General features: G+C 40.6%; 1 protein-coding gene across 3 annotated transcripts in view; it reads right to left on the reverse strand.

Annotated features, from left to right (window-relative positions):
* The window catches only part of Ttbk2 (tau tubulin kinase 2), a 105995-nt gene that overhangs the window by 18628 nt on the left and 72755 nt on the right, over positions 1-14612 (reverse strand). For all 3 annotated transcript variants that reach the window (XM_032904028.1, XM_032904025.1, XM_032904027.1), the window contains 3 exons: positions 13723-13788; positions 11773-11865; positions 10636-10761 (listed from right to left, as the gene is read on the reverse strand). In XM_032904028.1, the coding sequence (XP_032759919.1) occupies positions 10636-10761; positions 11773-11865; positions 13723-13788 (285 nt within the window). The remainder of the gene's footprint in view (positions 1-10635; positions 10762-11772; positions 11866-13722; positions 13789-14612) is intronic.

Here is a 14612-nt window from a genome sequence, read left to right on the forward strand (position 1 = left end):
CAAGAAAGATAAGTGATTTGAATATGACTTGGAAAAGAGTCCAAAGACCCTGTTGACAAAACTAATGAAGGCTGGGATGGCACAGACAGAATGAAGGCTAAGTTACATTTCTGTCCCAAGGCACTGGATAGACTGCCTAGAAATGCCAACTGGGGTGTTTGGGCCTGGGATATTCTGCAGAGCAGGCTGGTGGGTCATTAGCATATAAAAACCACTGTTTACAGTCACAGGGCCAGTGAGCTCCACTTGGAGGCCTTATCAAGGAGGTCTGAAGATGAAGACCTAGGGTATACACTGGTGTATAAACATTACTCTACAAAGGTAACCAAGGTTAGAGGTGGCCAGTGAAGCCCAAACCCCAGAATGTAGAGTTCTAAAACTCACCCAAGGGAGCATGTTTCAACAAGGTGCATCAAATGCTATCCCATAAGTCTATCCTTCCGAGTACTTAATTAATTCTTCTTTTAACCCACTGTAACCCCAAGAAGTCAGCACATGTCTGATCTTATTCATCACTGTATCTTCAAGAACTAAAAAATTACCTTACAAATAATAGTTATTTTAAAAATATTTCAAGAATAAATATCAGCAAAAATATTTACTGAAAGATTTGCATAACTTTAACGTTCACTTACTTCCACAAAGGAAAAATGATATAGAAAAGAAATGGAGAGGAAAGGAATTGGAAAAGGTATGATTATAAAATCTTGGAAATTATTTTGGTGCTAATTTTGGTTATATAGGTTACCTGTTTTACAGCCAAGGGTACCCCAGAACATTGAAGACAAAGAGGGCTGGGCATGTGGGCATGCAGCTCAGCTATACAGCACTTCCCTTGACTATGTGAGGGCTCTGAATCTGGACCTGTGTGCTGCGGGGGGGGGGGGTACTGGAGGGAGTAAGGGAAACACAGGGAGGAAAGGAAGGAAGGGAACTAGGTACACCCAGGGTTTTTCTAATTCAAGGTTCTCATGAATTCTTTCTAAACTCCCGTCACCATTAGCATTACCTGTGTGTATGTGATGGCGTGCATATTTATTTTTCGTGAAACTGGGATATACAATAAAATGAATTTTTAAAGCACATTCAAGACACAGAATTCTATTTTATTCTATTTCTTCTTTTTAGTTTCAAAATGTTTATGTATTATTTTTTGAATTTAACTAAAATGTGTTTTCTAAATAATTTGGTTGAATTCCTAACTATTTGCAGCCCACAAAGATGTTTGATGCTCGTTTCCAGCAGTCATGGGACACAGACCCAGTGGATGAATAATCCTCTTATCCTCAGCACAGACCACCATCAATGACGGTGTCAATTATCCCCATATAAAATTTCAATTTGCCATTTTACAGAAAATGGAAGCAGGAGTTATCTATATTGTGATATATTGAATTTCACTGAGGATCATGACTTCTCTATTTTAATTGAATAAGTGCAAACTAATAGATAAGCAACGCACTTACCCCTCAGTGCAATGCTAATACTGGCTTGGCTTACTCAAAGACCATTCGATGCAAAAGACAGCGACTCATTTAGTAATATATAAGTAGATCAACAGGTAAAAAAAAATGCACATATTTTTTCCTTTCTGCTCTTCGGGGTATTTTGACAATATGGGAGTGAAACCCAAAAGCTGTACTGCACCCATCCTCTGGAGACAGACCCAGCAGGACAGAAGACAACGAAGGAAAAGCAATCAGGAAGATACGTGGCATTCGCTGTTTTCAAGGTTTCTGCTTTTAGTATTTTTAAAGTTTCTTTAATTTAAAGTTTCTGTGTATGAGCAATTGCCTGCATTTATTGTATGTGTACCATGTGTGCCTGGTACCTAAGGAGACCAGAAAAGGGCTTGAGATCCACTGGAACTGGAGTTACAGACCACTGTGACTCAGACTCGGACAGGTGCTGAGTCCCAGCACGGAGCTTGGATGCGGCTTTCATCACAGGGCAGGCCCAGCACAAAGCTTGAGTGTGGGTTTCTCTATTAAGGTGGCGTTCCACAGCACTATCCTTTAAGCCAAACAGCAGCATCTTAACCAGACCAGCAAGGTCTGCTCAAAAAATCTCTTAGCTAGGTTTGTTGACTACCCATGCTCCTTCACAGAAGAGTATCCAATATAATTCTGAAGATCCGGCCACTCCTCCCAGCTAGCTGTATGCAAACCTGTCCTGACTGCACGTGGCCTTAAGTGGAAGAGCAACACCATACAGATTGAGGAAGACTAAGGAGACACACCATGGTCCACACAGAGTGAAGATTTCCTTTCCGGTATAGCTGCTCTCAGGCCACCATACTCCTCCTTGTCAGTAACTCCTCAATCAGGTGCTACAAACAAGCCCTGTAAAGTAAGTTTAGGGAAACTGAACTCTGGTTTGCTGATGACATTGGTTAGACTTCTCCCATGAGAAAATTCTCACGATAGATCAGAAATTTGTTAGTTTTTATGCTTCATGGTATGCAGAAAATCAGTAAATAGAAGAAAATGTTAGCAGAATGAAAAAATGGAATATTTTTAGTAAAGAACTTAGATATGAAGACTGAGACAACTATGTGTTTTTCCAGAATGGAAAAGAAAGCTGAAAGGAAAGGCTGAAAGGAAAGGTCTCCTGCATGGTCTCAGCACCCAAGATCAAAGTGTAACTAACTTAAGGCTGAGTGATTGGGGTGCTTCTCTAATAGCCCATGGGCGCTCACGGCCCAAACACTACATGTAAATCCACACATCCTTGTTCACTTTCTGTCTTTAAAGACTTCAGAGAGTCAGCATATGCTGGCTGAGTCTTAAAAAAAGAAAAAGAAAAAGAAAATGTATAATAAAAAGGGAGAAATTGTAAGACCTCCTCCCTCCCCATTTGAAGAAGGCTAGCAGAGGACCAATATAGGCTAGCCAAGGACCAATATTCCATAATCTCTCTCCACCTTGTAAAAGAATTTTAAAAGAAATTAAAATCCTTTGCTGTTGTTTTGTTGAGACAGTGTCTTACCATGTAGCCATGATGACCTAGAACTTGCTATATAGGTAAGGCCAGCTCTCAACTCACAGAGATCTGCCTCCCAAGTGCTGGGATTAAAGGCGTGAACAACTGCATCTTGCTAGAGACATTTTAACCTCACCTCCTGGTAACATTTCTGCTTACCCACAGACCCTATGACAGCCCCATAATATAATGGGGTGGGGAGGCAGGGAGGCGGGGAGGCAGGGTACCTCTGTAAATTCCAGGCCAGCCTGGTCTTCATAGACTTCATGATAGCCAGGGCTACATTGAGAGACCTTGTCTCAAACAAACAAACAAACAAACAAACAAAAAGTTCAGCTCAAGAAATTACTTCTGCAGGCTGTAGAGATGGCTCAGTGGTTATGAGCACTGGCTTCTTTTCCAGAGTCTTGAGTTCAATTCCCAGCAACCACATGGTGGCTCACAACCATCTGTAATGGGATCTGATGCCTTCTTATGTCTGATGCCCTCTTCTGTCATGCAGGCCTACATGCAAATAGAGTACTCATATACATAAGATATGTAAATAAAGAAATCCTTTAAGAAATTACTCCTATATAGTAGAAAATGAAGAAACTGGAGAAAACATCTGGGTGGGGTTATCAATTAACTAATGATAAGTAATGTTAGGATGCACAGGCATTCTAGGAAAGAAATGCTAGGGATGAGGGCTGGGATCCCTGCCTAACAACTAGAAGCCCCATCACACAAGGACAGTGAGAATGAAAGGAGAGGTCGTCACAGTGGTAAGGATAATGACCCACTCCACCACTTATATCTAAGTCAAGGTCATCATTGTCTCTATCTTCCTGGCCACTCCCCTGCAAGTAGAACCTGACCATGGTGACTGAGTTCTGGCTAGTAAGTCATTGTTATGGACAAACATCCATACCTGCTCTTCCCCTGACTACAAGAAACCACTTGAGAGTTGCCTAGCAAAGCCACAACACACTGACTGGTGTGACATAATCAAGGCATCTCTGCAGTGCTGAGACACTCACTGCCTCTTCTCTTTCCCCTGCACTGCCTCATCGTCCCCAGCTCGAGTCTCCTCTGCTTTACTGGAACACACACAGCTGAAAGGCTTAGCCTCTTAAAGTAGAAACAGGCATGGAGAAATGGCTCAGTTGAGAGACACTTGTTCCCAGCCTGACAGTAATTTGATCGCTGGACTCTACAAGGAAACGGAGAAAGCTGGCTCCCACACTTTGCCCTTTAATCCACGCATGCATCCCAGTATGTGTACCTCCTTACATATATGTAAATGTAAATTTAAAAACAACAGAAAGAAGATCAATATATTCCTGAGAATTTTTGTTGTTGCTGCTGCTGTTGTCATTTTTTAACACTTTCAAGGCTTCCTGCTCACTGAGAATAAAATTCAAACTTCTTGAAACGGTTTGTTTATAAAGTTCTACATCATCTGGCTTCTTTCTCCAACACAATCTCAAACCATTTACTCCCTTCATTTACTATATTGAGCTCCTATTCCAATCCCCTTCTTACTTCGAGATTTAAGCATCTGCTTGCATCCCGCTTGTAACATTCTTTCTCTTAGTTTTCCTCTCCAAAGGACCAACAGAGTCTGACATTTGGGGTGGAGGGTGCGACACTAAACACCTAGATTGCCTCTTGTTATTCTCTAAGCATCCTTTGCTTTATATAGCCCCTCAATACCTTAAGTCACACATTATCAGGAATTGGGGGTTTAGATTAGTAGCAAAGTGCTTACTTAACAACGACAAGGCTCTGTGTTGACCCCAGCACCAAGAGGGTTAGATTAAAAAAAAAAAAAATCCCCAAACTCCTCAAACCACAAAACCAAACAAACAAACAAATAAAATCACAGGAAAGAGACATCATCAGAATCACAGAATCCCTCAACTGCTGTTAATTTCCCAAGGCAAGAGGTGAGATATTTTTGTGTAGCCTCTATTTAATGGGTATATTCCTGTATTCCAGATCCTGGGAAGAAGAGGCAGGCAGATCTTTGAGTTCAAGGCCAGTCTCATCTACCTACTGAGTCCCAGGAAAGCCAGAGTTATATAGTGAGACCCTGTCTCAAAAAGCAAAACAAAAAATGTATGTTTGTTTGTTTTTGTACTTATATTTATATACTTTTTCCTGATATTTCCTGTTCAAAGAACAAAAGCAACAGCCCTAACTTACTCAACATTTATTGAAAATATAGGTGCTAGCATTACATTTAAAAGAAGAAATGAATCTGGGAAGATGGTTCAGGGGTTAAAGTGCTTGCTGTGGAAGTGTGAAGACTAGGGAGTTCAGATCCCTACAGGCAAATTGCCTTTCTCTAACTCTACTGCTCAGGAGGTAGAAATGGGGATCCCTGGGACAAAAGGGCTAGCTAAACTAGCATTACTGGTTAGCTCTGGGTTCACCTAAGGGACCCTGCCTTCTAACATCAGCCTTAAGCCTCCACATGAAGTCCCTACACATACACACACACACACACACACACACACACACACACACACACACACACACACGAGAAAGAGGAGAAAAAACAAATCTTGTTTCTCTAGGACTTAAAACCTGATAGGACCCCTGGTAATGGGGACATCTTGTTGGTGGCGTTGTTCTTATATCAGTCAGGGGCAGAACAAATGGCAGTCTTTTGTTCACCCTAGCTTGATGCATGACTTGGTGGTCAAATGTTTCTTATGCTTAGGACTCAAAAATATCAAATCAAATTCAAGCAGTGCAGTGCAGGAGGAAGACAGAGACCTGTGGAACACCATGTCACCCACAGACCTGCCCTCCAGCACATGACACAGATGTTGCCGCACCTCACCACTGAGCTGGGCTTGGAGGATGTCAGCAGCAGAAGCTACCACAATGTGCGAGCATGTGGTGGTTAAATGGGAGAGAAAGAGAAGTGGAACAGCCTGAGCACTATGAAGAGAGATGGAACTGGAGACTCTAAGGTGAAGAAGAGCAGCTTGTTGTGAGTGGCCCCAATACCTGGGGCCACACTGAGGTCCCAGCCTGAGCTGCTGCAGAGAGCCATGTCTGAGTCTGAGGCTACACCAGCTTCAGGGGTCTGAAGCTCACATTACCACTAGAGAAGATGGGGTTATCCCTGCAGGGCAGCCACTGGGGACGATGTGGATGTCCAGGGTACCCCCATCTCTCACTGGATACAGCATTCTGGAGAGCTGGTCCTATCTCTTGTAGCAATCTGGAGAATGGGTCCAAAGCTCCAAGAAAAACAGTGGAGCTTGGGGTTGGGGATTTGGCTCAGGGGTAGAGCGCTTCCCAAGGAAGCGAAAGGTCCTGGGTTTAACCCCCAGCCCCAAAAAAAAAAAAAAAAAAAAAAAAAAAAAAAACAGTGGAGCTCATCAGTTGAGAACAACGGATTGGCAGGGTGAGGGTTGGGGAGGAGATACCTTCCCTCCCTCCCTTGCCCCTCTCCACCTGCAGCAGTTGGGAAAGCTGGCCCTAGGCTCATGTGATGAGGGCCTGTGAACTGGCCCTGCCCCTCACTGACTGCAGGTTTCAGCACTAGGGACCTGTGAGCTAGCCCTGAAGACAGAGGAGACTTGGCCCACCTGTGGCAGTTGAAAGAACTGACCCTGGGGTTATAAGAGCTGGTAAGATGGCCCTGCCCCTCACCAGCTGCAACACTTGGAAAGTGGGCCTGGAACCTTGACCGGGTAGCACAGTGGAGCTGGCTCTGGAAGTGTAGGTGCAGGTGAAACTGGCCCGAGGGCATGAAAGCAGAAAAGACGACCCTGCCTCCTCCTGATGGCAGCCCTGGGTATCCTATCTGGGGCACTGCCAGAGCCCACCCTGATAACGAAGATAAGGCTGACTAGCTTAGCTGCACCCAGGCCCAGATCCAGGGATCTGAACTAGCCCATCCCAAAATCTCTATTATCTGCAAATGGTTGGGGCATTTGAAAGGGCCTGTTCTGCTGTTCCAAAGCTGCAGGATCTTCATAACACAGGATAATTGAGACGCATCTTGATAAGGATCCAATATTGATGGTGTCACAAAAGCCAGAGATCTCGAACCAGACCAATGACTCATTGCAATGAACATTTGCAAGTGAAGATGTGTGGACAGAGGGCTATACTGTGGGACACACTGGGACACACTACAGCTTCTATTGTTGTTGTTTGTATTTTTATTTTGGGGGGGGGAGGATGTAAGGGCGAAGGGCAGATATGAGTGGGAGGGGAGATGAGCAGGACTGGGGTGCACATTGTGAAACTCACAAAGAATCAATAAAAAGTTTTTAAAAAAACTGATAGGAATACAGACTCAGAATATAGATACTAAGATGTAATTTCTCAAAACAACACAACAGGCTCACCTTTTGGTTGTTGAAACAGTGTTACTACATCCCAAACTGGCCTCAAACACATGTTCTTCCTACCTTAGCTTCCAGTGCTAGGACTAGAGCTATGCACCACTGAACCTGGTCAGAAACCTTTTAAAAGGAGAGCTTCCCACTTATTTTAAGTGAGACATATATAAAAAGTTTTGATAGATAACAAAATAGCTGTCTTCTCTAGGTCTACACAATAGGCTATTGGATAAGGTATTAGCCCTGTGCACCTTGAAAATATAATAATGACCCATAAAATTCTCTTAATCTTTAAATATTTACAAACATATACATTCTAAGTGAAAGGTGACTAACATTTTCTAATTATGAAATATAAGATTTTATTTTAATCTCAGCTCTGACTACATGAAATCAGAAATACACACTGTGACCCAGCTACGGAATCAGCCATGCTGCTCTATGCTGGGATGCCTTCACCTGTGATGCTGGGAGAAGGATTGTTCTTGTTAACTATGTGGCTATACTGTGAAGAATCCCATGAAACAGTCATCAAAATCACATTCAGAAAGGAGAACTTTCCTAAGACAGTCTCACTGTGGGGCCTTGGTTGACCTAAACTCACCATATAGATCAGAGTAGCCTTGAACTCATAAAATTCACCTGTTTTTGCCTCCTTAACGCTGGTGTTAAAGGTGTACACTACCATGTAGGCTCAGAAATGATCTACAGATTGAAGTTAACTATATGGAAGGCATTAGTTCACAAGAACATTTAAATTCAAATAGCTTCTTCTCAGATGAAGATCCTAGCAGTGCTCTCTAACAGCAGCAAGAGAGTAAGGCTGAAAACTGATGTCACACTGACACCAGACACCAAAACACCCAACCAATCACATCAACATTCCTCACTTATACTCTCCCATCACCTGTTCTCCCACTCATTGCTTATGAAACATCAGAGAGCAGAAAAGAATCAGATGATATACACTGTGTAAAACAGCAAATGCATGTCTACTCCATCCCTCCCCAAGTAAAAGAATAACCACACTTTGTTCTATTACTAAGTGACAGAGATGACCCTTAGAGAATATCAAAATGAAAAACTTATAATGTGAATCATCTTCATTTCAGAAAAGAAGTATATAAGAGGAACACTTCAAGGTCTGGCGAGATGACTCAGCAGTTAAGAACACTTACTGTTCTTCCAGAGGAGTGGTTTGATTCCCAACACCCACAGGGTGGCTCACAACCATCTGTGACTCCAGTTCTAAGGTGTTCTAGCTAACTTTATGCAATTTGCTACAAGCCAGTCACCTGAGGGAAAGCAGACTCAAATGAGAAAATGCTTCCATAAGATGGTGCAGCAGGCAAGCTTGTAGATCACTTTCATAATTAGGGATTGAAGTGGAAAGGCCTAGCCCATTGTGGGTGGTGCCGTCCCTCAGCTGGTGGTCCTTGGCCTATGAGAAAGTAAGCTTAGCAAGCCAGGAAGAGTAAGTAAGCAAGTCAGCAGTACTCCTCCATGGCCTCTGCATCAGCTCCTGTCTCCAAGTTCCTGCCCTGCTTGAGTTCCTGTCCTAACTTCCTTTGATAAACAGTGATGTGGAAGTGTAAGCCAAATAAACCTTTTTCTCCCCAAGTTGCTTTGATCATGGTGTTTCGCCATGGCAACAGTAACCCAAACTAAAGCCCAAACCAACACCATTTCCTGACCTCAGCAGACACCAGGCATTGACATAAACATAGATGTTGGCAAAATATCCATTATATATAAAGTAAATAAATATTTTAATGGGGGTGGGAAGGATACTTTTGCTGGGTGTGGTAGTTTAAATCTGCTTGGCCTGGGGAGTTGCACTATTAGGAAGCATGGCCTTGTTGAAGGAAGTTGTGTCACTGTAGGGGTGGGCTTTGAGGCTCTCCTTCTAGCTGCTTGCAAGACAGTCTTCTGTTTGCCTTCAGAACAAAATGTAGAACTCTCAGTTCCTTCAGTACCATGCCTGCCTGGATGCTGCCATGCTTCCTGCCATGATGATAATGGCCTGTAAGCCAGCCCCAATTAAATGTTGTCCTTCATAAGAGTTATGGTGTTTCTGCTCACAGCAGTAGAACTCTAAGACACTGGACACAGTGGCAACAGTCTGATCCCAGCACTCTGGAAGACTGAGGTAAGAGAACTACAAACCTGAAACTAACCTGAGCTGCAAAGTTGAGACTATCTCAAAACAAACACAAAACCCAACACTGAAAAAACTCAACTACAATATTGTCTCAATTTGTTAGACAATCTGTGTAATATCTTATCAAGTCATATGGGAAAAAAGTTCACTCACTTAGGTCTTTCAGACCCAAGGTTTGTTGATTCTCTGCTTTATATTCTGAAATACTTTAAATAACAGATGTAATTTCACAAAGAAATAATATATGAAAATAAATTCATTTGTGATAGGCATGAACACTGACAACACTTTAAAATTTAAAATTTTCAACAGCAAGCAGCAGAGTCCAATGGAAACAAAATTATTTTCTAATATATGTTATTATTATTCTCTGTGAGGTGCATTTACATTTTCAGGAGTACAACTGCTTATGCATTAAGCTTTGACCAGGTTCTCTCTGTAACAAAGACAATTCAAGGCAAACTTAGCTGAATTTTGGAAAGGCTTATTAACTGTTCCCTACAGAATTAATTCAGTGGCCATAGAAGAACAAGGCCAACAACATTTACTGACTCCAGCCAACAGCACAGACAGCCTTCAACAGATATATAATGTAGTTGTACAGTTTCTTCTGGCCAAGAAATTGCTATAAAATTTATTATCATGCTTTATATCAGTGGTTCTCAGCCTACCTAAGGCTGCTGCAACCCTATAATACAGTTCCTCATGTTGGGGTGACCCCTAACCATAAAATTATTTTCATTGCTATTTCATAACTGTAATTTTGCTGTTATGAAGCATAATGTAAATATATGTGGTTTCCAATGGTCTTAGGCGACCCCTATGAAGGGGTCATTTAACCCCCCTTTCCCAAGGGGTCACAAACTAGGTAAATCATGTCACGAACGGAAACATTTTTTACCTAGTTAGTCTGACTAATGAGGTAAACTCCTCCAAAGGACTCTCTCTCATTCTCTATCTCACACATTTGCACATATTCCACATCTCCATCATCATGTTAATTTCACATTTCTTAGGCTATATTAAAATAATGTTACTCTAGGCACCTTTCAGACTTAATTCTGACATTCTTAAATCTATAATGAGTAAAAGCAAAGACTAAGAGAAGAAAAATCAGTGTAAATAACTCACAAAGATGGTTACCTGGTAGTCCGGTTTTGTAAAATAATCCAAAGAGGAAATATGGTCAAGAAAGGTGCTGAATTCTGGAGGGAGGTGTTTCAACATGAGCCTATGGTCATACCTCTCCTTAATGGAACCTACTTGCTCCTGAAAGGGAAGAGAACAGGAAGCAAAGTCGGCTTCTCTTGGAAGCCCTGCATTACACGCTGACAATTAACAACATCAGGAGACTGAAGCAGGCTATGGAATCAATGTGCTATGAAGTGCTAAGCAGGAATCAGTGCTCACTAATGGCTTTCGATACAGTGCTTCAAAGTGGGAAGGAAAGACGATATACCGCAGAGCTAACACTAACATGGAGTCTGTGCCAGTGAACTGAGAGTCCTTTAAACTGGGTCTACTGTCCTTTATCAACATAGTATTTCTGGTTTTCCAAACAAAATAAACTGATAATTAAAAACTAAAAGCTACAATTCACATCAGGAGAAATGCTGTCTTATAAAATGTATCTGTTCTCAGTACACATAAAAAATTATAATTATCTCTCTAATATCAGTTCACAGAAAGAAACTTCATTATATTGTGATATAATGAAGTTGCTCATAGAATTTAAATTTCATATATAAGTGGATTTTCTTAAAAACTTAAAATAGGGTTTACAACTAAACTAATACTCAAATACAAACATTATACACCTAGGCAATAGATATATGTAATTTTTTTTTTTTTTGTAGTGCTAGGAATTAAATCCAGGGACTTACACATGCTAGGGACACTGAGTCACTGAATCACATATCAGTGAATTTGGATTGATAGGCACGTATCAATCCAAACATCTGTTCTACATGATATTGCAATACATTTATATAATGTTATATATGAATTATATAAATATAAATTATATAATATTTACTAAGTATATTTTCAACTGAGAAATTTTGTTTGTTTTTATTTTTCACGACAAGAGTTTCTCTATTTAGCCTTGACTGTGCTGTCCTGATACTAACTTTGTAGATCACACTGGCCTCAAACGCAGAGAGATCCACCTGCCTCTGCCTCCTGAGTACTGGGATTAAAGGCATGCACCATCATTTGCCCAGATTAAGGATACATTTTTATTCTTTCCCCTATCAAAATTGACCTTATGCTCAAAATTACCTTGTCCTTTATTTTCCTCCAAGGCAGTTGGCCAACCACAAACTCTACCAGCATGTAGAATAAAGACCAAAGGTCATCATGTCTTCCCATTTCCTTGGGAAATAAAAGAGAATTCATTCATATTAAATAACCATTTCTTCTGAGTGCATCACATTGTTTAAAGTCATTAAATAGATTTCCCATAAATCATCTGGCAAATATCTATATGTCTGCATAGGTACCTATTAATGCAAATGCACGATAAATATACCAAGAAATGTTTTGATATAAATATCCTACCTAGAGATGTAGTTCAGTGGTAGAGTGCTTGCTGAGTGTGTAAGACCCTAGGTTATATTCTCAACACCACAAAACCCAGCTACCACTAAGAAGCAAAACAACAGACTGAGCTGTAACACAGTTGGAAGAGTATCTGCCTAACATGCATAAGGCCCTGGGGTCTGATTCCCAGTACCACATAAAACAGGGTGAGTCTGTGCATGATAGAATCCCAGCACATGGGAGAGAGAAAAGGGATCTGAAGTTAAAGACCATGCTTGCTATTTAGTGAGTTTGAAGCCAGCCTAAAATATAAGAGATCCTATCTCAAAAATCAACCAATAAAAAAAACCTTCTAAAACCAAGAAATGCTGAAAATACAACTAATAATTTACTAATTAATGAGTGCTTTAAGAAGTAAGGGAGAGGGGTTGGGAATTTAGCTCAGTGGTAGAGCGCTTGCCTAGCAAGCACAAGGCCCTGGGTTCTGTCCCCAGCTGGGGAAGTAAGGGAGAGATGGCTCAGCGGTTAAGAGTACTGTCTGCTTTTCCTGAGTTCAATTCTCAGCAACCACATGGTGGCTCACAACCATCTGTAATGGGATCTGATGTGCCCATAGACAGCTACAGTATACTCATATACATAAATAAACCTTAAAAAAAAAAGGGGGATAATAGGAATGTAGCTCAATGATAGACTATTTGCCTCTAGGAAAAAGGCCCTAGACTTCACTGCCAGCATTGCAAAATTTTTATTCATTCACTTATTTACTAATTTTTTTAAATTTTATCAACTTTTTAAATAAAAAATGCTGCAAATAAAAGAATTCACATCAAAAATAACCAGACCAAAAGACAATTTTTAAAAATAAAAATGAGTAATTCTAAAAGGATTTTTTTCTTTCACTCAGAAATAAGAAACAGAATGTTATTTGGGCTTAGGCTATTTATTACTTTTGCTTGCAGTGTGGGGTTTAAACCATGATAGTTAAAAGCTTCACCACTGAGTTACATACATTTCCATACCGCTTGATGCACAAAAATTATTATATATTATAAAGAAAACAATGCATTAGAAACTGACAGCATCATATCCACTATTAATTGTTTTTAACTGTTTGTTTGGGGTGTGTGTACTTGTGTGGGTCCTTATGTGCCAAGGCAAGCATGTAGTGACCAGGTAACTTGCTCAAGTTGGTTCTCTTCATTCACTATGTGGATTCCAAACATCAAACTCAGACTGTCCAGCTGGGGGATTAATAAGTACCATTACCTGCCAAGCCATCTTGATGGTCCCAACCCACGAATAATTTCTTAGAACAGAATCCAAGTCTTTTATTTCTTCAAACATCTATATTTTATTTTCAATTCTAATACATAATTAAACAGACACATTCCCAACAGACACACTTAGCTGTTGCGTTTTCTGGCAAATGCAACTTCATTTTCTATGCAGCTGCCCTTATCTGTCATCCACTATACATCCTATCATGAATTAGTATTATGGATTCCTTTAACATTAGCATTATATAAAAATAAATTACAACTACCATTCAGGTAAACGTGTAGCTATGAAAGGGACCCGCAGCTCCTGAGCGCTTTTTTTTTTTTAACCTTTGAACTGAACTATGAAGACGTTGGTCTAATGTAAGCCATGGACAAACAGCTATAATGACCCGGATCAGATACATACCCTGTTCCGATGAGCATTGATTGATGCATAGCGAACTGTCCCTCGGAAGCCTGCCACAGCACGAGGCTACAATAAACCACACAGTAGTAAGAACTTAAGCAGCAACACAGTTTTAACACAGATCAACACCTAAAGCAATGGTAGAACATTGCTGTCATAATGAAATGTTATTTATAGTAATTTTGTAGTGAACCTTTAGAACACTAGAGAACAAATATCTCTAAATCACATCTTAAAACATTGATGTTTTAGTTATTGGCCCTCTTCTATCTGTGTTTTTAATTTCTATTTATTTGTTAATTAATTAACTTATTTATTTATTGAAAGAGTGAGTTTAGGAGTGAGTGAGTGAGTGTGTGTGTATATGTGTGTGATGCCAGAGTGGGGTATGATGAATACTACAGTGTGAATGTGGATGTCAGAGGACAAACTTCAGGAACTGGTTCTTTCCTTCCACCATATGGGTCCTGAGGATTGAACTCCACCATATGGGTCCTGAGGATTGAACTCATCAGGCATGATGACAAGTGCCTTTATCTGCTGAGCCATCTCACAGGCCCATTTATCTACATTTTACAGTACGATGACATCATGATGGGCACTGAACTTGGGAGATGTAGCTCAGTGACATTACACACACACAAACACACACACACACACACACACACACACACACACACACCATCAGATAGTTGTGTTTATGAAATATACACAGCTCTGTACATTTAAAAAAGTCAAATGTTTCCACTGACCCAGAATCATGCCAAGTACCAAAGCATCATAGCGTACACACTAATGCTTGGGTACAAATACATGTAAGAATATGATAAATCACTATATAACCTGAGATGCCAACCTCGCCATATCTTGAGTATTTTATTCAAACTTAA

Source organism: Rattus rattus, chromosome 5, assembly GCF_011064425.1.
Source record: "Rattus rattus isolate New Zealand chromosome 5, Rrattus_CSIRO_v1, whole genome shotgun sequence".
NCBI classification, from domain to species: domain Eukaryota; kingdom Metazoa; phylum Chordata; class Mammalia; order Rodentia; family Muridae; genus Rattus; species Rattus rattus.